This window comes from Salvelinus alpinus, chromosome 3, assembly GCF_045679555.1.
Source record: "Salvelinus alpinus chromosome 3, SLU_Salpinus.1, whole genome shotgun sequence".
Lineage (NCBI taxonomy): Eukaryota > Metazoa > Chordata > Actinopteri > Salmoniformes > Salmonidae > Salvelinus > Salvelinus alpinus.
In genome coordinates this window covers 83,394,491-83,419,549 of record NC_092088.1, presented here as the reverse complement: position 1 = coordinate 83,419,549, position 25,059 = coordinate 83,394,491, and the positions used below count along the sequence as shown (strand labels likewise).

The 25,059-nt window shown below is 46.4% G+C and overlaps 1 protein-coding gene across 1 annotated transcript in view; it reads left to right on the top strand.

Annotated features, from left to right (window-relative positions):
- LOC139569864 (integrin alpha-9-like) overlaps positions 1 to 25,059 on the top strand; it is a 78,672-nt gene that overhangs the window by 26,119 nt on the left and 27,494 nt on the right. Inside the window, exon 4 of the mRNA XM_071391189.1 lies at positions 12,231 to 12,354. Within this exon, the coding sequence (XP_071247290.1) occupies positions 12,231 to 12,354 (124 nt within the window). The remainder of the gene's footprint in view (positions 1 to 12,230; positions 12,355 to 25,059) is intronic.

The window sequence follows — 25,059 nt, the reverse complement described above, 5'->3', positions numbered from 1 at the left end:
ATGCTGATCCTCAACACAGGGGCCCCTCAGGGGTGCGTGCTCAGTACCCTCCTGTACTCCCTGTTCACTCATGACTGCATGGCCAGGCACGACTCCAACACCATCATTAAGTTTGATGATGACACAACAGTGCTAGGCCTGATCACCGGGAGGAGATCAGAGACCTGGCCGTGTGGTGCCAGGACAACAACCTCTCCCTCAACGTGATCAAGACAAAAGGAGATGATTGTGGACTACCGGAAAAGGAGGACCGAGCACGCCCCCATTCTCATCGATGGAGCTGCAGTGGAGCAGGTTGAGAGCTTCAAGTTCCTTGGTGTCCACATCACCAACAAACTATCATGGTCCAAACACACCAAGACAGTCGTAAGGAAGGCACGAGACTGAAAAGATTTGGCAGGGGTCCTCAGATCCTCAAAAGGTTCTACAGCTGCACCATCGAGAGCATCCTGACTGGTTGCATCACTGCCTGGTATGGCAACTGCTCGGCCTCCGACTGCAAGGCACTACAAAGGGTAGTGCGTACGGCCCAGTACATCACTGGGGCAAAGCTTCTTGCCATCCAGGACCTCTATACCAGTCAGTGTCAGAGGAAGGTCCTGAAAAGGCACCCTAGTCATAGACTGTTCTCTCTGCTACCGCATGGCAAGCGGTACCGGAGCGCCAAGTCTAGGTCCAAAAGTCTTCTCAACAGCTTAAGACTCCTGAACAGCTAATCAAATGGCTACCCAGACTATTTCCATTGCCCCCCCCTATTTTACACTGCTGCTATTCTCTGTTTGTTATCTATGCGTAGTCACTTTAGCTCTACCTACATTTACATTTACATTTAAGTCATTTAGCAGACGCTCTTATCCAGAGCGACTTACAAATTGGTGCATTCACCTTATGATATCCAGTGGAACAACCACTTTACAAAAGTGCATCTAACTCTTTTAAGGGGGGGGGGGGGGGGGTTAGAAGGATTCCTTTCTCCTATCCTAGGTCTTCCTTAAAGAGGTGGGGTTTCAGGTGTCTCCGGAAGGTGGTGATTGACTCCGCTGACCTGGCGTCGTGAGGGAGTTTGTTCCACCATTGGGGTGCCAGAGCAGCGAACAGTTTTGACTGGGCTGAGCGGGAACTGTACTTCCTCAGAGGTAGGGAGGCGAGCAGGCCAGAGGTGGATGAACGCAGTGCCCTTGTTTGGGTGTAGGGCCTGATCAGAGCCTGAAGGTACGGAGGTGCCGTTCCCCTCACAGCTCCGTAGGCAAGCACCATGGTCTTGTAGCGGATGCGAGCTTCAACTGGAAGCCAGTGGAGAGAGCGGAGGAGCGGGGTGACGTGAGAGAACTTGGGAAGGTTGAACACCAGACGTGCTGCGGCGTTCTGGATGAGTTGTAGGGGTTTAATGGCACAGGCAGGGAGCCCAGCCAACAGCGAGTTGCAGTAATCGAGACGGGAGATGACAAGTGCCTGGATTAGGACCTGCGCCGCTTCCTGTGTGAGGCAGGGTCGTACTCTGCGAATGTTGTAGAGCATGAACCTACAGGAACGGGTCACCGCCTTGATGTTGGTTGAGAACGACAGGGTGTTGTCCAGGATCACGCCAAGGTTCTTAGCACTCTGGGAGGAGGACACAATGGAGTTGTCAACCGTGATGGCGAGATCATGGAACGGGCAGTCCTTCCCCGGGAGGAAGAGCAGCTCCGTCTTGCCGAGGTTCAGCTTGAGGTGGTGATCCGTCATCCACACTGATATGTCTGCCGTGTACATGTACATATTAACTCAATTACCTCGACTAACCGATGCCCACACATTGACTCTGTACTGGTACCCCCTGTATAAGTCTCCACATTGACTCTGTACCGGTACCCCCTGTATATAGTCTCCACATTGACTCTGTACCGGTACCCCCTGTATATAGTCTCCACATTGACTCTGTACCGGTACCCCCTGTATATAGTCTCCACATTGACTCTGTACCGGTACCCCCTGTATATAGTCTCCACATTGACTCTGTACTGGTACCCCCTGTATATAGTCTCCACATTGACTCTGTACCGGTACCCCCTGTATATAGTCTCCACATTGACTCTGTACCGGTACCCCCTGTATATAGTCTCCACATTGACTCTGTACCGGTACCCCCTGTATATAGTCTCCACATTGACTCTGTACCGGTACCCCCTGTATATAGTCTCCACATTGACTCTGTACCGGTACTCCCTGTATATAGTCTCCACATTGCCTCAGTAACGGTACCCCCTGTGTATAGTCTCCACATTGACTCTGTACCGGTACCCCCTGTATATAGTCTCCACATTGACCCTGTACCGGTACCCCCTGTATATAGTCTCCACATTGACTCAGTACCGGTACCCCCTGTATATACTCTCCACATTGACTCTGTACCGGTACCCCCTGTTTATAGTCTCCACATTGACTCAGCACCGGTACCCCCTGTATATAGTTCCCACATTGACTCAGTACCGGTACCCCCTGTATATAGTCTCCACATTGACTCAGTACCGGTACCCCCTGTATATACTCTCCACATTGACTCTGTACCGGTACCCCCTGTTTATAGTCTCCACATTGACTTAGCACCGGTACCCCCTGTATATAGTTCCCACATTGACTCAGTACCGGTACCCCCTGTATATAGTCTCCACATTGACTCTGTACCGGTACCCCCTGTATATAGTCTCCACATTGCCTCAGTACCGGTACCCTCTGTGTATAGTCTCCACATTGACTCTGTACCGGTACCCCCTGTATATAGTCTCCACATTGACCCTGTACCGGTACCCCCTGTATATAGTCTCCACATTGACTCAGTACCGGTACCCCCTGTATATACTCTCCACATTGACTCTGTACCGGTACCCCCTGTTTATAGTCTCCACATTGACTCAGTACCGGTACCCCCTGTATATAGTTCCCACATTGACTCTGTACCGGTACCCCCTGTATATAGTCTCCACATTGACTCAGTACCGGTACCCCCTGTATATAGTCCCCACATTGACCCTGTACCGGTACCCCCTGTATATAGTCTCCACATTGACTCAGTACCGGTACCCCCTGTATATACTCTCCACATTGACTCTGTACCGGTACCCCCTGTTTATAGTCTCCACATTGACTCAGTACCGGTACCCCCTGTATATAGTTCCCACATTGACTCTGTACCGGTACCCCCTGTATATAGTCTCCACATTGACTCAGTACCGGTACCCCCTGTATATAGTCCCCACATTGACTCAGTACCGGTACCCCCTGTATATAGTCCCCACATTGACTCAGTACCGGTACCCCCTGTATATAGTCCCCACATTGACCCTGTACCGGTACCCCCTGTATATACTCTCCACATTGACTCAGTACCGGTACCCTCTGTATATAGCCTCCACATTGATTCAGTACTGGTGCCCCCTGTATATAGCCTCCACATTGACTCTGTACCGGTACCCCCTGTATATAGCCTCCACATTGACTCTGTACCGGTACCCCCTGTATATAGCCTCCACATTGACTCTGTACCGGTATCCCCTGTATATAGCCTCCACATTGACTCTGTACCGGTACCCCCTGTATATAGCCTCCACATTGACTCTGTACCGGTACCCCCTGTATATAGTCTCGCTTCTGTTATTTTCTACGGGCGGCCATGCTTTCCACCTGGCTACCCCTACCCCGGTCAACTGCCCTGCACCCCCACAGCAAATTACCCAAGCCTCCCCCATTTCTCCTTCCAAATCCAGATAGCTGATGTTCTGAAAGAGTTGCAAAATCTGGACTCCTACAAATCAGCTGGGCTAGACAATCTGGACCCTCTCTTTCTAAAATGATCTGCTGCAATTGTTGCAACCCCTATTGCAAGCCTATTCAACCTCTCTTTCGTATCGTCTGAGATCCCCAAAGATCGGAAAGCTGCCGCGGTCATCCCCCTCTTCAAAGGGGGAGACACTCTAGACCCAAACTGCTACAGACCTATATCTATCCTACCCTGCCTTTCTAAGATCTTCGAAAGCCAAGTTAACAAACAGATCACCAACCATTTCGAAACCCACCGTACCTTCTCCACTGTGCAATCTGGTTTCCGAGCTGGTCATGGGTGCACCTCGGCCACGCTCAAGGTCCTAAACGATATCATAACCGCCATCGATAAAAGACAATACTGTGCAGCCGTATTCATCGACCTGGCCAAGGCTTTCGACTCTGTCAATCACCCCATTCTTATCGGCAGACTCAACAGTCTTGGTTTCTCAAATGACTGCCTCGCCTGGTTCACCAACTACTTGTCAGACAGAGTTCAGTGTGTCAAATCGTAGGGACTGTTATCTGAACCTCTGGCAGTCTCTATGGGGGTGCCACAGGGTTCAATTCTCGGGCCGACTCTTTTCTCTGTATACATCAGTGATGTCGCTCTTGCTGCTGGTGATTCTCTGATCCACCTCTACGCAGGCAACACCATTCTGTATACTTCTGGCCCTTCTTTGGACACTGTGTTAACAACCCTCCAGACGAGCTTCAATGCCATACAACTCTCCTTCCGTGGCCTCCAACTGCTCTTAAATGCTAGTAAAACTAAATGCATGCTCTTCAACCGATCGCTGCCCGCACCTGCCCGCCCGTCCAGCATCACTACTCTGGACGGTTCTGACTTAGAATATGTGGACAACTACAAATATCTAGGTGTCTGATTAGACTGTAAACTCTCCTTCCAGACTCACATTAAGCATCTCCAATCCAAAATTAAATCTAGAATCGGCTTCCTATTTTGCAACAAAGCATCCTTCACTCATGCTGCCAATCATACCCTTGTAAATCTGACTCTCCTACCGATCCTTGACATCGGCGATGTCATTTACAAAATAGCCTCCAACACTCTACTCAGCAAATTGGATGCAGTGCATCACAGTGCCATCCGTTTTGTCATCAAAGCCCCATATACTACCCACCACTGCGACCTGTATGCTCTCGTTGGCTGGTCCTCGTTTCATTTTCGTCACCAAACCCATTGGCTCTAGGTCATCTATAAGTCTTTACTAGGTGAAGCCCCGCCTTATCTCAGCTCACTGGTCACCATAGCAGCACCCACCCTTAGCACGCGCTCCAGCAGGTATATCTCAATGGTCACCCCAAAGCCAAATCCTCCTTTGGCCTCCTTCCAGTTCTCTGCTGCCAATGTCTGGAACGAATTGCAAAAATCACTGAAGCTGGAGGGTCATATCTCCCTCACTAGCTTTAATCACCAGCTGTCAGAGCCGCTCACATATCACTGCACCAATAGCCCATCCAGCTACCTCATCCCCATATAATTTTTTTTTTTTTCTCCTTTGCACCCCAGTATCTTTACTTGCACATTCATCTTCTGCACATCTATGACTCTAGTGTTTAATTGCTAAATTGTAATTACTTCGTCACTACGGCCTATTTATTGCCTTACCTCCCTAATCTTACCTCATTTGCACACACTGTATATAGACTTTTTCTATTGTGTTATTGACTGTACGTTTGTTTATTCCATGTGTAACTCTGTGTTGTTATTTGTGTCGCACTGCTTTGCTTTATCTTGGCCAGGTCGCTGTTGTAAATGAGAACTTGTTCTCAACTGGCATACCTGGTTAAATAAAGGTGCAATAATAAAACCGTTTTTTTTTAATCTGAGGGCAGCTGGCTGGGTATGTTTAGGCTTCAGTCCCTGGCCCATCCACGGTGGTTGTCTTCTAACCTTACTTTTATGAAGTGTTAACTCCTGCAGCCTGCATTGGGTGATGAAGGAACCAAGCCTCTCTCTTTGGCCCTAAAGCCTGCCTCTGGCCCTGGGGGACATTCCATGGCTCTGATGCCTGCCTCTGGGGGACATTCCATGGCCCTGAAGCCTGCCTCTGGCCCTGGGGGACATTCCATGGCCCTGATGCCTGCCTCTGGGGGACATTCCATGGCACTGAAGCCTGCCTCTGGGGGACATTCCATGGCCCTGAAGCCTGTCTCTGGCCCTGGGGGATATTACAGTTCCTTGAAGCCTGCTTCTGGCCCTGGGGGACATTCCTTGGCCCTGAAGCCTGCTTCTGGCCCTGGGGGACATTCCATGTCCCTGAAGCCTGTCTCTGGCCTGGGGGACATTCCATGGCCATGAAGCCTCTCTGGCCCTGGGGGACATTGCATGGCCCTGAAGCCTGTTTTTGCCATGGTCATTCTCCATTTTAATACTCCATTATCTTAGGGAGTATATTCAAATCAAATCAAATCAAATTTTATTAGTCACATACACATGGTTAGCAGATGTTAATGCGAGTGTAGCGAAATGCTTGTGCTTCTAGTTCCGACAATGCAGTAATAACCAACAGTAATCTAACCTAACAATTCCACACTACTACCTTACACACACACACACAAGTGTAAGGGATAAAGAATATGTACATAAAGATATATGGATGAGTGGTGGTACAGAACGGCATGGCAGATGCAGTAGATGGTATAGAGTACGGTATATACATATGAGATGAGTACTGTAGGGTATGTAAACATAAAGTGGCATAGTTTAAAGTGGCTAGTGGTACATGTATTGCATAAAGATGGCAAGATGCAGTAGATGATATAGAGTACAGTATATATACATATGAGATGGGTAATGTAGGGTATGTAAACATTGTATTAAGTGGCATTGCTTAAAGTGGCTAGTGGTACATTTTTACATAATTTCCATCAATTCCCATTTTTAAAGTGGCTGGAGTTGAGTCAGTATGTTGGCAGCGGCCGCTAAATGTTAGTGGTGGCTGTTTAACAGTCTGATGGCCTTGAGATAGAAGCTGTTTTTCAGTCTCTCGGTCCCTGCTTTGATGCACCTGTACTGACCTCGCCTTCTGGATGATAGCGGGGTGAACAGGCAGTGGCTTGGGTGGTTGTTGTCCTTGATGATCTTTATGGCCTTCCTGTGACATCGGGTGGTGTAGGTGTCCTGGAGGGCAGGTAGTTTGCCCCTGGTGATGCGTTCTGCAGACCTCACTACCCTCTGGAGAGCCTTACGGTTGTGGGCGGAGCAGTTGCCGTACCAGGCGGTGATACAGCCCGACAGGATGCTCTCGATTGTGCATCTGTAGAAGTTTGTGAGTGCTTTTGGTGACAAGCCGAATTTCTTCAGCCTCCTGAGGTTGAAGAGGCGCTGCTGCGCCTTCTTCACAACGCTGTCTGTGTGGGTGGACCAGTTCAGTTTGTCCGTGATGTGTACACCGAGGAACTTAAAACTTTCCACCTTCTCCACTACTGACCCGTCGATGTGGATCGACATATTGGCATAATGTTCATACGACTTCCAATAGTTATTATGCATCAATCACCTTGAAAGAACCTTAAGTATTTAACATGCTGTTTTCCCTTACAGGTGGTTTATAGATGTTCAACTATTAACCTGACCCTAACTCTTACCTTGACCCTACCTCTTACCTTGACCCTAACTCTTACCTTGACCCTACCTCTTACCTTGACCCTAACTCTTACCTTGACCCACTATGAAGTTGCTTATCAACAGAGTTGCAGTTTATATGTTGTTGATAGTAGTAGACCATCTGTAAAAGGACACATCAAATGAAGTGATACAAAACATTTAGATGTTATAGCAAATCAAGTGGCAGTTTGTCCTAGTAGTTGTTTTAAACTGTCCATCAGGTTTGGTGATAACAGAAAGATAGTGATGTTCCGGAGCCATGTGTCCATACATGGGGCCCCTGTAGATCCCTGCTGACCTTTTATCTCATCTGAATGGACTCAGTGACTCAAGTTTCTCTGCAAGGACCGGCTGCTTGGCAGATGTGGCTCTGTACTGTATGTATCAAACAAACAAGTGCTGATCTAGGATCTGTTTTGTATTTTAGATCACAATGAATAAGATTACATTGGCAGGGGGAATCTGATCTTAGATCAGCACTCCTACTCTGAGATGCTTAATACACACAGCCCCTGAACTACAGTTATTTCATCTGTGTGTTGCTGAAAGAGGCCTAAAGTTTAACCAACAAGCTTTCTTTAACTGAATACCTAAACCAATCAGCTTTCAGACAGGACAGCAGCATGTATGGAACAGCTCCATAATTTGGTCTCTGATCCTGGTAAAAAAATTAAACCTAAACATTATGGGCTAACTAAAGTTTATTACTTGTATAATATACTGCTACTTTGGAGTGAGAAGGCATACTGCTTGTGTTCTAGTACTGATTATGGTTTAGTAGCTTGTTGGAACATCAATAGTACTGCTAGAGCTGTAGGCCAGGCTGCTCTACTAGCTCTGTAGGCCAGGCTGCTCTACTAGCTCTGTAGGCCAGGCTGCTCTGCTAGCGCTGTAGGCCAGGCTGATCTGCTAGCTCTGTAGGCCAGGCTGCTCTGCTAGCTCTGTAGGCCAGGCTGCCCTGCTAGCGCTGTAGGCCAGGCTGCTCTGCTAGCTCTGAAGGCCAGGCTGCCCTGCTAGCGCTGTAGGCCAGGCTGCTCTGCTAGCTCTATAGGCCAGGCTGCTCTGCTAGCGCTGTAGGTCAGGCTGCTCTGCTAGCGCTGTAGGCCAGGCTGCTCTGCTAGCGCTGTAGGCCAGGCTGCTCTGCTAGCGCTGTAGGCCAGGCTGCTCTGCTAGCGCTGTAGGCCAGGCTGCTCTGCTAGCGCTCTAGGCCAGGCTGCTCTGCTAGCACTCTAGGCCAGGCTGCTCTGCTAGCGCTGTAGGCCAGGCTGCTCTGCTAGCGCTGTAGTCCAGGCTGCTCTGCTAGCTCTGTAGTCCAGGCTGCTCTGCTAGCTCTGTAGGCCAGGCTGCTCTGCTAGCTCTGTAGGCCAGGCTGCTCTGCTAGCTCTGTAGGCCAGGCTGCCCTGCTAGCTCTGTAGGCCAGGCTGCTCTGCTAGGGCTGTAGGTCAGGCTGCTCTGCTAGCGCTCTAGGCCAGGCTGCTCTGCTAGCGCTGTAGGCCAGGCTGCTCTGCTAGCGCTGTAGGCCAGGCTGCTCTGCTAGCTCTGTAGGCCAGGCTGCTCTGCTAGCGCTGTAGGCCAGGCTGCTCTGCTAGCGCTGTAGGCCAGGCTGCTCTGCTAGCTCTGTAGGCCAGGCTGCTCTGCTAGCTCTGTAGGCCAGGCTGCTCTGCTAGCTCTGTAGGCCAGGCTGCTCTGCTAGCGCTGTACTGTAGGTCCGACTGCTCAGTTCTAAAACACATCAGTCTTTCTCAACACAGCCATCCTTCTGCCAGACAGTCATCTGAAGTCCCTCTCTGTGTCCACAACCTGCTTCAAATGGCTGTGTAACAGACTGGACTGGACTTTTTCAACAGTATATGAGTAAGAAAGAAATATGAGGTGGGTGGGGAAAAGCGTCAACTGTCTGGGAATAGGGTGCCATTTGGCACACAGTCTGAAGTCTGACCATATTTCTGTGGCATTATTTGTGCAAAGAAGCTTGGAGACCACTGCCGTAGTTTCCTATTTCCTTACAACACACACACCCACACTTAGTTTTGGAATGTTTATCCAAAACACAGGAGGCTAAATGATTCTTTGAGTAATACTGTCAATGCACTATTTATTTATTTAACCTTTATTTAACTAGGCAAGTCACACATTCATATTTACAATGACGGTCTAAACCGGCCAAACAGAGACGACGCTGGGCCAATTGTGCGCCGCCCTATGGGACTCCCAATCACGGCCGGTTGTGATACAGCCTGGATTCGAACCAGGGTGTCTGTAGTGAGATGCAGTGCCTTAGACCGCCGTGCCACTTGGGAGCCCAACAATATTAATGAAGAAAACAACTGTCTGGGACCGGAGTGATTTTACTGTGTGCTGTTCACCTTTGTATCCCAAAAATTGAGTTGTTGAAAAAAAATGCACCATAAAAATGTACCATTTTGAATGTCAGTTGAGTTCTCTTCTTTTGGGGATTCTCTTGATTGTGATTTACAGTGCTTGTCTATTTACCTCTGTGAGTTGGTTCCACAATGGGCTGCTGCACTCTGGAGAGTCATGACCTCATTGTGTTCATAGCCCAGAGGAGCATTACACTAGAAAACTGTTAGAACTCAGTTATTACACTAGAGGACTGTTAGAACTCAGTTATTACACTAGAGGACTGTTAGAACTCAGTTATTACACTAGAGGACTGTTATAACTCAGTTATTACACTAGAGGACTGTTAGAACTCAGTTATTACACTAGAGGACTGTTAGAACTCAGTTATTACACTAGAGGACTGTTAGAACTCAGTTATTACACTAGAGGACTGTTATTACACTAGAGGACTGTTATAACTCAGTTATTACTAGAGAACTGTTAGAACTCAGTTATTACACTAGAGGACTGTTATAACTCAGTTATTACACTAGAGGACTGTTATAACTCAGTTATTACACTAGAGGACTGTTAGAACTCAGTTATTACACTAGAGGACTGTTATAACTCAGTTATTACACTAGAGGACTGTTAGAACTCAGTTATTACACTAGAGGACTGTTAGAACTCAGTTATTACACTAGAGGACTGTTAGAACTCAGTTATTACACTAGAGGACTGTTAGAACTCAGTTATTACACTAGAGGACTGTTAGAACTCAGTTATTACACTAGAGGACTGTTAGAACTCAGTTATTACACTAGAGGACTGTTATTACACTAGAGGACTGTTATAACTCAGTTATTACTAGAGAACTGTTAGAACTCAGTTATTACACTAGAGGACTGTTATAACTCAGTTATTACACTAGAGGACTGTTATAACTCAGTTATTACACTAGAGGACTGTTAGAACTCAGTTATTACACTAGAGGACTGTTATAACTCAGTTATTACACTAGAGGACTGTTAGAACTCAGTTATTACACTAGAGGACTGTTAGAACTCAGTTATTACACTAGAGGACTGTTAGAACTCAGTTATTACACTAGAGGACTGTTAGAACTCAGTTATTACACTAGAGGACAGTTATTACACTAGAGGACTGTTAGAACTCAGTTATTACACTAGAGGACTGTTATAACTCAGTTATTACACTAGAGGACTGTTATAACTCAGTTATTACACTAGAGGACTGTTATAACTCAGTTATTACACTAGAGGACTGTTAGAACTCAGTTATTACACTAGAGGACTGTTAGAACTCAGTTATTACACTAGAGGACTGTTAGAACTCAGTTATTACACTAGAGGACTGTTATTACACTAGAGGACTGTTATAACTCAGTTATTACACTAGAGGACTGTTATTACACTAGAGGACTGTTATAACTCAGTTATTACTAGAGAACTGTTAGAACTCAGTTCAGGAGCATTTCACACTACTGAACTGAGCCAACCCAAGCTGTACTGAGCTGGCCTAGTTGTGCACCCACTGTAGTTGCTGGAACTGTGTTGAAATGGACATGTGTAAAGAAATACCCCTGCCTGTGGATGCACACGAATACTAGGAAGGAACCCAGGATGTTATGATGAACATGTTATGAGAACTGTTAGGAACTCAGGATGTTATTATGAAGCAGGGGATGTTCTTTAGCTGTCTTGAACCAAGCTACACTGAACTGGCCTGGTTACACATCCATCATAGTTGCAGTTTAGTTCAATACTGTGAAAAGAGACCTAGTTAGTAAGTCAAATGTAAGTATTTAGATGTTGTGAGTTAGGTCTAACTAGGAGTTAGGTCTAACTAGGAGTTAGGCTCTTCTCCCACCACATAGAAAATGTCTGTTTTGGAAGCAGGGGTTGTTCTTAAGATGTTCGGATAGCCACACCACAGACCAATGAGACCAGGGCCGTTATGGTCACAGTTGGCTGTGCCTTCATCCCTTCTCTTCTCTCAGAACAGTTCATTTAGCAGCTCCACTATGACAGAAGGAACAATATTTAATTATGTCTCTGCAGGTGTTTTTGGATGGACATCATTGGTTAAAGTGTGTGGGGGTATGATGGAGTGGGTGTACGTGTGTACGTGTGTGTGTGTGTGTGTGTGTGTGTGTGTGTGTGTGTGTGTGTGTGTGTGTGTGTGTGTGTGTGTGTGTGTGTGTGTGTGTGTGTGTGTGTGTGTGTGTGTGTGTGTGTGTGTGTGTGTGTGTGCGTGCGCGTGCGTCTGTCATCTTGTCTGTCTGTCCTGCCGTCTGTCCACCTTTGTGCTCTCTGTTATCTCAGAGTAGGCCAGCAGATCCAGTCACACCTGAGTGAGACGTCACATCTCTGTCTGTTAGTGTTTGTGTGTCTGTCTTTGTGTTCTGACTGTGCCTCTCTTGTGTCTCATGCAGGCCTGTGCCCACCGTTGGAAGAATGTCTTCTATGACTCTGAGCTCATCCTTCCCCATGGTTACTGTTCCATCATCCCTCCTACGCTACAGGGCCGGACCCAAGCCCTCATCCCCTGCTACGAAGGTACAGTCGTACACACACACACACACACACACACACACACACACACACACACACACACACACACACACACACACACACACACACACAAACCAACTCTACAGGGCAGGTCCCCAGCCCTCATCCCCTGGTATGAAGGTACGGTAATGTCCTCAATGGTTCTCAATCTTTTTTGGTTACTGTACCCCTAATTACATTTTGCTCTACCTGAAGTACCCCCTCATGAACAACTGATCAATAGGTCTATTTTCTCATGAGTACCCCCTTTATAAGCCACTTACTCTGGCGGGAACTAGTACCCAAGGTTGAGAAACACAGCTTTATACTTCAGGATTAGATCTAATGGTGTAGAAACATGTCCTTTTTGGAAAACTATACACAGTGTCTTCAGAAAGTATTTACACCCTTTGACTTTTTCTACAGTTTGTTGTGTTAAAGCTTGAATTTAAAATGAGTTCAATTGTAGCCCACACATAGATACAATTATCTGTAAGGTCCCTCAGTCGAGGAGTGAATTTCAAAATCAGATTCAACCATAAAGACCAGGGAGGTTTTCCAATGCCTCTCAAAGAAGGGCACCTGGGAAGAGATTTTTGATGTACCGATTCCATGGCACAGGGTGTATGAGTTGATACATAAAACGACACAAGATCCAAGACTTCGTGCTTTTCAGCCAAAATTATTTTACAGAATTCTTTCCACCAATAAAATGTTGAATATTTGGGGCATACAATCATCACAGCTCTGCATATTTTGTTGTGAGGATAAAGAATTATAGACCATTTGTTTTGGTATTGCCCACAGGTAGCCTGCTTCTGGTCTCAGGTTCAGGAATGGCTGATAATGCATAACATTGATCTAAAATTACTCTTAGAAATAGCATTGTTGGGAGATCTGGAGAGACCTGGTCAGTCAATTACTAATATACTAACTAATACTCTTAGTAAAAGTATTTATCTTCAAGTCGCAATCTGTGGATTCTATTCATTAGATAGATCCAAACTATATGTTAAACATCACAGCATAGTTGAGAGATATACAGTTGATGTCGGGGGTTTACATACACCTTCGCCAAATACATTTAAACTCAGTTTTTCACAATTCCTGACATTTAATCCTAGTAAGAATTCCCTGTTTTAGGTCAGTTAGGATCACCACTTTATTTTTAGAATGTTAAATGTCAGAATAATAGTAGAGAGAATTATTTATTTCAGCTTTTTATTTCTTTCATCACATTCCCAGTGGGTCAGAAGTTTACATACACTCAATTAGTATTTGGTAGCATTGCCTTTAAATTGTTTAACTTGGGTTAAACGTTTTGGGTAGCCTTCCACAAGCTTTCTACAATAAGTTCTGTGAATTTTGGCCCATTCCTCCTGACAGAGCTGGTGTAACTGAGTCAGGTTTGTAGGCCTCCTTGCTCGGACACGCTTTTTCAGTTCTGCCCACACATTTTCTATAGGATTGAGGTCAGGGCTTTGTGATGGCCACTCCAATACCTTGACTTTGTTGTCCTTAAGCCATTTTCCCACTACTTTGGAAGTATGCTTGGGGTCATTGTCCATTTGGAAGACCCATTTGCGATCAAGCTTTAACTTCCTGACTGATGTCTTGAGATGTTGCTTCAATATATCCACATAGTTTTCCTCCCTCATGATGCCATCTATTTTGTGTAGTGCACCAGTCCCTCCTGCAGCAAAGCACCCCCACAACATGATGCTGCAACCCCCGTGCTTCACGGTTGGGATGGTGTTCTTTAACTTGCAAGCCTCCCCCTTTTTCCTCCAAACATAACGATGGTCATTATGGCCAAACAGTTCAATTTTTGTTTCATCAGACCAGAGGACATTTCTCCAAAAAGTACGATCTTTGTCCCCATGTGCAGTTGCAAACCGTAGTCTGGCTTTTTTATGGCGGTTTTGGAGCAGTGGATATAGGACTTGTTTTACTGTGGATATAGATATTTTTGTACCTGTTTCCTCCAGCATCTTCACAAGGTCCTTTGCTGTTGTTCTGGGATTAATTTGCACTTTTCACACAAGTATGTTCATCTCCAGGAGACAGAACGCATCTCCTTCCTGAGCGGTATGACGGCTGTCTGGTCCCATGGTGTTTATACTTGCGTACTGTTGTTTGTACAGATGAACGTGGTACCTTCAGGCGTTTTTAAATTGCTCCCAAGGATGAACCAGACTTGTGGAGGTCTACAATTGTTTTTCTGAGGTCTTGGCTGATTTCTTTTGATTTTCCCATGATGTCATGCAAAGAGGCACTGAGTTTGAAGGTAGGCCTTGAAATACATCCACAGGTACACCTCCAATTTACTCAAATGATGTCAGTTAGCCTATCAGAAGCTTCTAAAGCCATGACATAATTTTCTGGAATTTTCCAAGCTGTTTAAAGGTACAGTCAACTTAGTGTATGTAAACTTCTGACCCACTGGAATTGTTATACAATGAATTATAAGTGAAATAATGTGTCTGTAAACAATTGTTGGAAAAATTACTTGTCATGCACGAAGTAGATGTCCTAACTGACTTGCCAAAACTATAGTTTGTTAACAAGAAATTTGTGAAGTAGTTGAAAAACGAGTTTTAATGACTCCAACCTAAGTGTATGTAAACTTCCGACTTCAACTGTATGGTGCGTAGAAATCCGAAGAGTGTGCCCAGCAGAGATAGGTGGGATGGGCTGAGGGAAACGAAGTGTTGGGGTGTGGAACTTGAGACAAGTGGGAGTGGAGTTGCTGGGCGGGGATAGAATGACGGTCAAAGATGAAAGTCAAAAATAACAAAACTTACGTCATTACATCAGTCTCGGATGGTGGAGGGGCAGCTCTCTGGGAACTGTTGGGGGGGATCTTGGATGGTTGGTTGCCTGGCGGTTGGGAGCTTTGGCCGATACGTCGCTGGTTCGGGTCTCTCCGATTTGACTTGGTGTGAGATCTGTCAACGTGTCCTTGGGCGGGGCGCTTGACCCTGGTTGCTCCTGTGGGTCACTCTTGATGGGAGTCTGATAGATTGCTGAATGTAATGTTGAGTGTCTTCACTGCAGGTAGATTGCATTTTTTAATATTCAATCAAAGAAAAAAACTAAATTAGGCCACCTAAAGCAGACATTGACTATGCCTTCGAGCAAGGTGGCGTATCAACAACATTGTAGTTACTCCACAATACTAACCTAAATGACAGAGTGGAAAGAAGGAAGCTTGTACAGAATAAAAATATTCCATAACATGCATCCGGTTTACAATAAGGCATGAATGTAAAACTGCAATAAAATGTTGCAAAGAAATCTGCCTATGTTTGTTGCAAACCCAATACAACACGCTACTGAGTACCACTCTACATATTTTCAAGCATGGTGGTGGCTGCATCATGTTATTGGTATGCTTTTCATTTGCAAGGACTAGAGTTTATGATAAAAAATAAACAGAATAGAGCTAAGCACATGCAAAATCCTAGAGGAAAACCTGATTCAGTCTGCTTTCCAACAGACACTGGAGACATATTTACCTTTCAGGAGGACGATAACCTAAATCACAAGGCCAAATATGCACTGGAGTTGCTTACCAAGATGACGTTGAATGTTCATGAGGGGCCTAGTTACAGTTTTTACTTAAATATACATGAAAATCTATGTCAAGACTTGAAAATGGCTGCCTAGCAATGATCAACAACCACTTTGAAAGAGCTTGAAGTATTTTTAAAAGAATAAAGTGCAAATATTGCACTGTCCAGGTGTGTAAAGCTCTTAGAGACTTACCCAGAAAGACTCACAGCTGTAATTGCTGCCAAAGGTGATTCTAACATGTATTGGCTCAGTTGGTTGAATACTTATATAATCAATATATATTAGTGTTTTATTTTTCGTATTTCTATATATTTTTTTATTTTTTACAAATGTTAGAATATTTTTTCCACTTTGACGTTACAGATTATTTTGTGTAGATCATTGACAAAAAATTATAATTAAATCCATTTCAATCCCACTTTGTAACACAAAAAAGTCAAGGGGTGTGAATACTTTCTGAAGGCACTGTACATGAATGGCTTCATACAAACAGACATTAATGTCATGGTTACTGCACAGTAACTTTCAATAGAATTCTTCCTTCAGCTCACAATGTACACAACATATAGACAGAGACACAGACTGAAGTTTATAAGGAGGATGAGGGGGAGAGGGCTTGTGTGTTTAAGCTGTGTGTGTACATCCTCATCCGTGTGTGTTTATGCTGTGTATACCCTCGGCCCCGGGTTAGACAGTGCAGGGAGTTTATCATGGCACACGTTCTCTCCAGGTCTCACAATGAGTTATAGACTTGCACAGACGCACGCGCGTGCACACACACACACACACACACACACACACACACACACACGTGCGGCTATCAGGCACCGTAAGAGCCTTGAAGTGTTCTCTCTCTCAAACCAATTCAAGAGGGAAATATGAGCTCAATCTTGCAGGACCCAACACCTGGAGATTTCAAGGACACACACAGACTTCATTATGCTGCTAAAGACTAAAATATTACACAGACACACACGCACACACACATACACAGACACACACTTCGCTATGCTGCTAAAGGATAAAATATTCCACACACTAACCAGGTTTCCATCCAAACTTTTTATACGAGTGAAGTAGATGTCGGATAGAAATTGTCATGACGACAGGACTAATGGAAACAGAACATTTTTCTGTCTACTTTCCAAATGTCGTCAAAACAAAATAAGCTAGACATGGTGGGATCTTTTTGTGTCTGTAAAATTAATAATGCGAGAAATGTCGGACGCTTTTATGTGCAAATATTGATATAATAAACATCATATTGAAGTAAACTTGAAGTCAAGTGAATGAAATTGTGAGGTCCTGCCACTACGACTCAGGAAAGCATGCAGTTTATTAGGCTACAGATGAAAGTGATGAACTTCACAGGGTGGTAGAAGTGCACGGTGATCTTGATGCTCCTTTAGAATAAATATTGAGGGTCTTATTTTGGAGACATGATGATCGATGCTTAGCTGCCGTTTAATCTTGCTTTTTTTTGTCCACAATAATCTCATCAGGTAGGCTATACCCGAGATGTTGGCTGGAGCACACGTGCCAATACCAGAGTGGGCACATTCGCTATATAACACATCATTTTTTGTGACAAAACCATCAGTAGAGTTTGACATGCGATGGAAACCCATTAAACTTGTGCTTTTTATTTGGTATGTTGGAATTTAACCGCAAAGGTATTTGTATGTGCACTACGTTATCACACACAGCCTTTTATCTGCAACAAGTCAATTTGATGGAAACATCTCTGGTAGGAATATATTGTTTTTGCAGTTTTTAGAGTATTCGCATGACAATCTGTAGCCAATTTAGATTGAAACCTAGCTAGTGTTTAGGTCCAGCTAATTGAGGTAGAGATGTAGGAATGTGTATTCCCTCCATAGACTAAATTGCCACGGGGATGGGGGAACATAGCCATTTGAAGCTAGCCAGTAACTCCTCCAATATGTGTTGACGTCATTTCACAGGATTGAATGGAAGCTGTAGAGATCGGTAAGAAATGGCACTTCTGTATCCAAATATCTTATTCATCCATTTGGGGTTTTTAACTTCTTTGGTATAGGGGGCAGCATTTTCACTTTTGGATGAATTTCGTGCCCATAGTGAACTGCCTCCTACTCTGTCCCACATGCAAATATATGCATATTATTATTACTATTGGATAGAAAACACTCAGAAGTTTCTAAAGCTGTTTGAATGATGTCTGTGAGTATAACAGAACTAATATGGCAGGCAAAAACCTGAGAAAAAATCCAAACAGGAATTGAAAAATCTGAGAGTGGTCGTTGTTAAAGTCATCGCCTATTCAATTCCCTGTAATATATGGATCTGTTTGCACTTCATACACCTTCCACTAGATGTCAACAGTCAGTAGAACGTGGAATGAAGCTTATGCTGTGTTGTGGGACCGGATGGGAGGGGAATGAGTCAGTGGTCTGGCAGATTGCCAGTTCTTGGTCGCGCGCTTTCCTCATTATATCGTCTTGCGTTCCATTACTTATAGAGACTGAAAAGAATTCTCCGGTTGGAACCTTATTGGATATAAATGATAACAACATCCTGAAGATTGATTCTCTACTTACTTTGACCAGTTTATTCGACCTGGAATATAACTTTTTTAAGTTTTCGTCCGACGTTTGCCTGCATCTGCGCGAGCGTTTGGACACGTGCACTACACATGCTAGCAAAATTAGCTAATTGGACATAAGTAATGGACATTATCGAACAAAACAACGATTTATTGTGGAACTAGGATTCCTGGCACTGCATTCTGATGAAGATAATCAAAGGTAAGGGAATATTTATGATGTAATTTCGTATTTCTGTTGACTCCAACATGGCGGAGAAATGTTGTTACTATCTGAGCGCCGTCTCAGATTATTGCATGGTGTGCTTTTTACGTAAAGTTTTTTTTAAATCTGACACAGTGGTTGCATTAGGAACAAGTGTATCTTTAATTAAATGTAAAACATGTATCTTTCATCAAAGTTTATGATGAGTATTTCTGTTATTTGACGTGGCTCTCTGTAATTACTCCGGATATTTTGGAGGCATTTCTGAACATGGCGCCAATGTAAACCGAGATTTGTGGATATAAATATGCACATTATCGAACAAAACATAAATGTATTGTGTAACATGATGTCATATGAGTGTCATCTGATGAAGATTATCAAAGGTTAGTGATTCATTTTATCTCTTTCTGTTTTTTGATACTACTATCTTTTGCTGGGAAAATGGCTGTGTTTTTCTGTGGCTATGTACTGAGCTAACATAATTGTTTGGTGTGCTTTCCCCGTAAATCCTTTTTGAAATCAGACATGTTGGCTGGATTCACAACATGTGTAGCTTTAATTTGGTGTCTTTCATGTGTGATTTCATGAAAGATTGATTTTTATAGTAATATATTTGAATTTGGCGCGCTACATTTTTTCTGGATTTTGGCCAAGTGGGACGCTACCGTCCCATCTATCCTAGAGAGATTTTAAGCAATAAATAGCCTGGTATGATGGTGCATTGATCAGTTATGCCAGGGGTGGGCAACTGCAGTCCTCGAGGGCCTGATTGGTGTCACACTTCTTCTCCATCCCTAACAAACACAGCTGATTAATCAAATGTCATTCTAAACTGAAGATCATGATTAGGTGATTATTGGAGTCAGGTGTGTTAGCTGGGGCTGGGGCAAAACTGTGACACCAATCAAGCCCTCGAACTGGAATTGCCCACCCCTGAGTTATACAGTTTCAAGCCGTTATTTGTGCGTTTTTGCACAAAATCAACCTTTAAAGTAACTGTCCAGTGATTTCAGATATCTATGAAATATGACCTTTAATTCATGTTAAAAAGCAGCTTTTCTGTGTTTGAATGGTGTGGGCGTATACCAGTCAATAAAAATATTAATGGCAGTAGACCGCTGATTGGCCAGCTCATCCTGTTCAGGAGGATAACATCATTGTCTATGAGGAAATAGCAAGCATTTTTTTTAAATGTTCTGTTTGAGATGGGGTTTTTGAATAGTTTTTTCCTCCATTTATGCTTTGGCTACAGACAAGTATAGGATTAGTCAATAGCATTATTTGGGGGTATGAGTTAACAGAATATGAACTTTTAAAAGTGAGATATTCCCCTAACTATTTACTTTAAAACTACACCATTCTCTCATCCTGATGGCAAAATGTGAAGAATAGCATGAGATGAGCTTTTAAACAGCAAATGTGTATCTGTGTCCCATGGGCAAAATGTGAAGAATAGCATGAGATGAGCTTGTAGGAGGGCTACAGCCTGGGGCCACCCTGTTTTACCATGTGTTAGGAGGGCTACAGCCTGGGATCACCCTGTTTTACCATGTGTTAGGAGGGCTACAGCCTGGGATCACCCTGTTTTAACATGTGTTAGGAGGGCTACAGCCTGGGACCACCCTGTTTTACCATGTGTTAGGAGGGCTACAGCCTGGGACCACCCTGTTTTACCATGTGTTAGGAGGGCTACAGCCTGGGATCACTCTGTTTTACCATGTGTCTGGGATCACTCTGTTTTACCATGTGTTAGGAGGGCTACAGCCTGGGACCACCCTGTTTTACCATGTGTTAGGAAGGCTACAGCCTGGGACCACCCTGTTTTACCATGTGTTAGGAGGGCTACAGCCTGGGACCACCCTGTTTTACCATGTGTTAGGAGGGCTACAGCCTGGTATCACCCTGTTTTACCATGTGTTAGGAGGGCTACAGCCTGGGACCACCCTGTTTTACCATGTGTTAGGAAGGCTACAGCCTGGGACCACCCTGTTTTACCATGTGTTAGGAGGGCTACAGCCTGGGACCACCCTGTTGTACCATGTGTTAGGAGGGCTACAGCCTGGGACCACCCTGTTTTACCATGTGTTAGGAGGGCTACAGCCTGGGACCACCCTGTTTTACCATGTGTTAGGAGGGCTACAGCCTGGGACCACCCTGTTTTACCATGTGTTAGGAAGGCTACAGCCTGGGACCACCCTGTTTTACCATGTGTTAGGAAGGCTACAGCCTGGGACCACCCTGTTTTACCATGTGTTAGGAAGGCTACAGCCTGGGACCACCCTGTTTTACCATGTGTTAGGAGGGCTACAGCCTGGGACCACCCTGTTTTACCATGTGTTAGGAAGGCTACAGCCTGGGACCACCCTGTTTTACCATGTGTTAGGAGGGCTACAGCCTGGGGCCACCCTGTTTTACCATGTGTTAGGAAGGCTACAGCCTGGGACCACCCTGTTTTACCATGTGTTAGGAAGGCTACAGCCTGGGACCACCCTGTTGTACCATGTGTTAGGAGGGCTACAGCCTGGGATCACCCTGTTTTACCATGTGTTAGGAGGGCTACAGCCTGGGACCACCCTGTTTTACCATGTGTCTGGGACCACCCTGTTTTACCATGTGTTAGGAGGGCTACAGCCTGGGACCACCCTGTTTTACCATGTGTCTGGGACCACCCTGTTTTACCATGTGTCTGGGACCACCCTGTTGTACCATGTGTTAGTAGGGCTACAGCCTGGGACCACCCTGTTTTACCATGTGTTAGTAGGGCTACAGCCTGGGATCACCCTGTTTGACCATTTTAGGAGGGCTACAGCCTGGGACCACCCTGTTTTACCATGTGTTAGGAGGGCTACAGCTTGGGACCACCCTGTTTTACCATGTGTTAGGAGGGCTACAGCCTGGGATCACCCTGTTTTAACATGTGTTAGGAGGGCTACAGCCTGGGACCACCATGTTTTACCATGTGTTAGTAGGGCTACAGCCTGGGATCACCCTGTTTGACCATTTTAGGAGGGCTACAGCCTGGGACCACCCTGTTTTACCATGTGTTAGGAGGGCTACAGCCTGGGACCACCCTGTTTTACCATGTGTTAGGAGGGCTACAGCCTGGGATCACCCTGTTTTAACATGTGTTAGGAGGGCTACAGCCTGGGACCACCCTGTTGTACCATGTGTTAGTAGGGCTACAGCCTGGGACCACCCTGTTTGACCATTTTAGGAGGGCTACAGCCTGGGACCACCCTGTTTTACCATGTGTTAGGAGGGCTACAGCCTGGGATCACCCTGTTTTACCATGTGTTAGTAGGGCTACAGCCTGGGACCACCCTGTTTTACCATTTTAGGAGGGCTACAGCCTGGGACCACCCTGTTGTACCATGTGTTAGGAGGGCTACAGCCTGGGACCACCCTGTTTGACCATTTTAGGAGGGCTACAGCCTGGGACCACCCTGTTTTACCATGTGTTAGTAGGGCTACAGCCTGGGACCACCCTGTTTGACCATTTTAGGAGGGCTACAGCCTGGGACCACCCTGTTTTACCATGTGTTAGGAGGGCTACAGCCTGGGATCACCCTGTTTTACCATGTGTTAGGAGGGCTACAGCCTGGGATCACCCTGTTTTACCATGTGTTAGGAGGGCTACAGCCTGGGACCACCCTGTTGTACCATGTGTTAGGAGGGCTACAGCCTGGGACCACCCTGTTGTACCATGTGTTAGGAGGGCTACAGCCTGGGACCACCCTTTTGTACCATGTGTTAGGAGGGCTACAGCCTGGGACCACCCTGTTTGACCATTTTAGGAGAGATACAGATTATGATCAATACTTTCCTACCGGGGCGGCAGGTAGCCTAGTGGTTAGAGCGTTGGGCCAGTAACCAAAAGGTTGCTAGATTGAATCCCTGAGCTGACAAGGTAAAAATCTGTCGTTCTGCCCCTGAACAAGGCAGTTAACCCACTGTTTCTAGGCCGTCATTGTAAATAAGAATTTGTTCTTAACTGATTTGCCTAGTTAAATTTAAAAAAAAATCTGTTTTAATTGGTCCACAGTCAGGTTTCTCTGCCCTCCAAGTAATTTATAGGCCTTGTACATTCTAACACAATGAAGGTGGTTTGAAAAAGGATCTATAGAAAAGCATTTACCTAGTATGTCCTATACAAGTATCATGACCTACGTCCCTATTCCCTACATAGTGCACTACTTTTGACCAGAGCCCTATGGGCCGAGATCAAAGTAGTGCACTATATAGGGAATTATGTGCCATTTGGGACTCAGATTATGATTTAATTAAATTATTTGTTTTGATTCAGCCAAGTGAGTTTCTTTTTCAAAGGAAGGCAGGCCTTTATTTCTTGATTTGGCTCGCAGGTTGAGCTTTTTTAGTGTCTCCCTTTCTGCATTTGTCGCCAATCGCACGGAGCCACTCCTGCCAAGCAACTAGGCACAGACACAGAAACACACACACACAGACACGGAAACACACACACAGACACGGAAACACACACACAAACACGGAAACACACACACAAACACGGAAACACACACACACACACACACACACACACACACACACACACACACACACACACACACACACACACACACACACACACACACACACACACACACACACACACACACACACACACACACACAGAAACTAGGCACAACTAGGCACAGACACAGAAACACACACACACACAGACACAGAAACCACACACTGACACAGAAACACACACTGACACAGAAACAGACACACAGACACAGACACGGAAACACACAGACACACACACACACACACACACACACACACACACACACACACACACACACACACACACACACACACACACACACAGATATAGAAACACACACACATACACAGAAACACATACACATAAACACACACACACACATACACAGAAACACCACACACACACACACAGAAATACACACACATACATAGAAACACACACACATACACAGAAACACACACACACACACAAAAACACACTTACACAGAAACACACACACACAGAAATCAGACACAGAAACATACACAGAAACTTACATATATCCCTCCCCGTGAGGCAGAGTTCTCCCCCCCAAGAAGCAGAGTCCCCCCCCCCCCAAGAAGCAGAGTTCTCCCCCCCTCCAAGAAGCAGAGTTCTCCCCCCCTCCAAGAAGCAGAGTTCTCCCCCCCGAGAGGCAGACTTCTCCCCCCCGAGAGGCAGACTTCTCCCCCCCGAGAGGCAGAGCTTCTCCCCCCCGAGAGGCAGAGTTCTCCCCCCCCCGAGAGGCAGAGTTCTCCCCCCCCCCGAGAGGCAGAGTTCTCCCCCCCCCCGAGAGGCAGAGTTCTCCCCCCCCCCGAGAGGCAGAGTTCTCCCCCCCCCCGAGAGGCAGAGTTCTCCCCCCCCCCCCGAAAGGCAGAGTTCTCCCCCCCCCCGAGAGGCAGAGTTCTCCCCACCCCCGAGAGGCAGAGTTCTCCCCCCCCCCGAGAGGCAGAGTTCTCTCCCCCCCCCCCGAGAGGCAGAGTTCTCCCCCCCCCCGAGAGGCAGAGTTGACCCCTCCCCCCGAGAGGCAGAGTTGACCTCCCCCCGAGAGGCAGAGTTGACCTCCCCCCGAGAGGCAGAGTTGACCTCCCCCCCGAGAGGCAGAGTTGACCTCCCCCCCGAGAGGCAGAGTTGACCTCCCCCCCGAGAGGCAGAGTTGACCTCCCCCCCGAGAGGCAGAGTTGACCTCCCCCCCGAGAGGCAGAGTTTACCTCCCCCCCGAGAGGCAGAGTTGACCTCCCCCCGAGAGGCAGAGTTGACCTCCCCCCCGAGAGGCAGAGTTGACCTCCCCCCCGAGAGGCAGAGTTGACCTCCCCCCCGAGAGGCAGAGTTGACCTCCCCCTCGAGAGGCAGAGTTGACCTCCCCCCCGAGAGGCAGAGTTGACCTCCCCCCCGAGAGGCAGAGTTGACCTCCCCCCCGAGAGGCAGAGTTGACCTCCCCCTCGAGAGGCAGAGTTGACCTCCCCCCCGAGAGGCAGAGTTGACCTCCCCCCCGAGAGGCAGAGTTGTCCTACCCCCCCACCCCCGTAGAGGCAGAGTGCTCCCCCCCACCCCCGTAGAGGCAGAGTGCTCCCCCCCACCCCCGTAGAGGCAGAGTGCTCCCCCCCACCCCCGTAGAGGCAGTGTGCTGCCCCCACCCCCGTAGAGGCAGAGTGCTCCCCCCCACCCCCGTAGAGGCAGTGTGCTGCCCCCCACCCCCGTAGAGGCAGAGTGCTCCCCCCCACCCCCGTAGAGGCAGTGTGCTGCCCCCCACCCCCGTAGAGGCAGAGTGCTCCCCCCCACCCCCGTAGAGGCAGT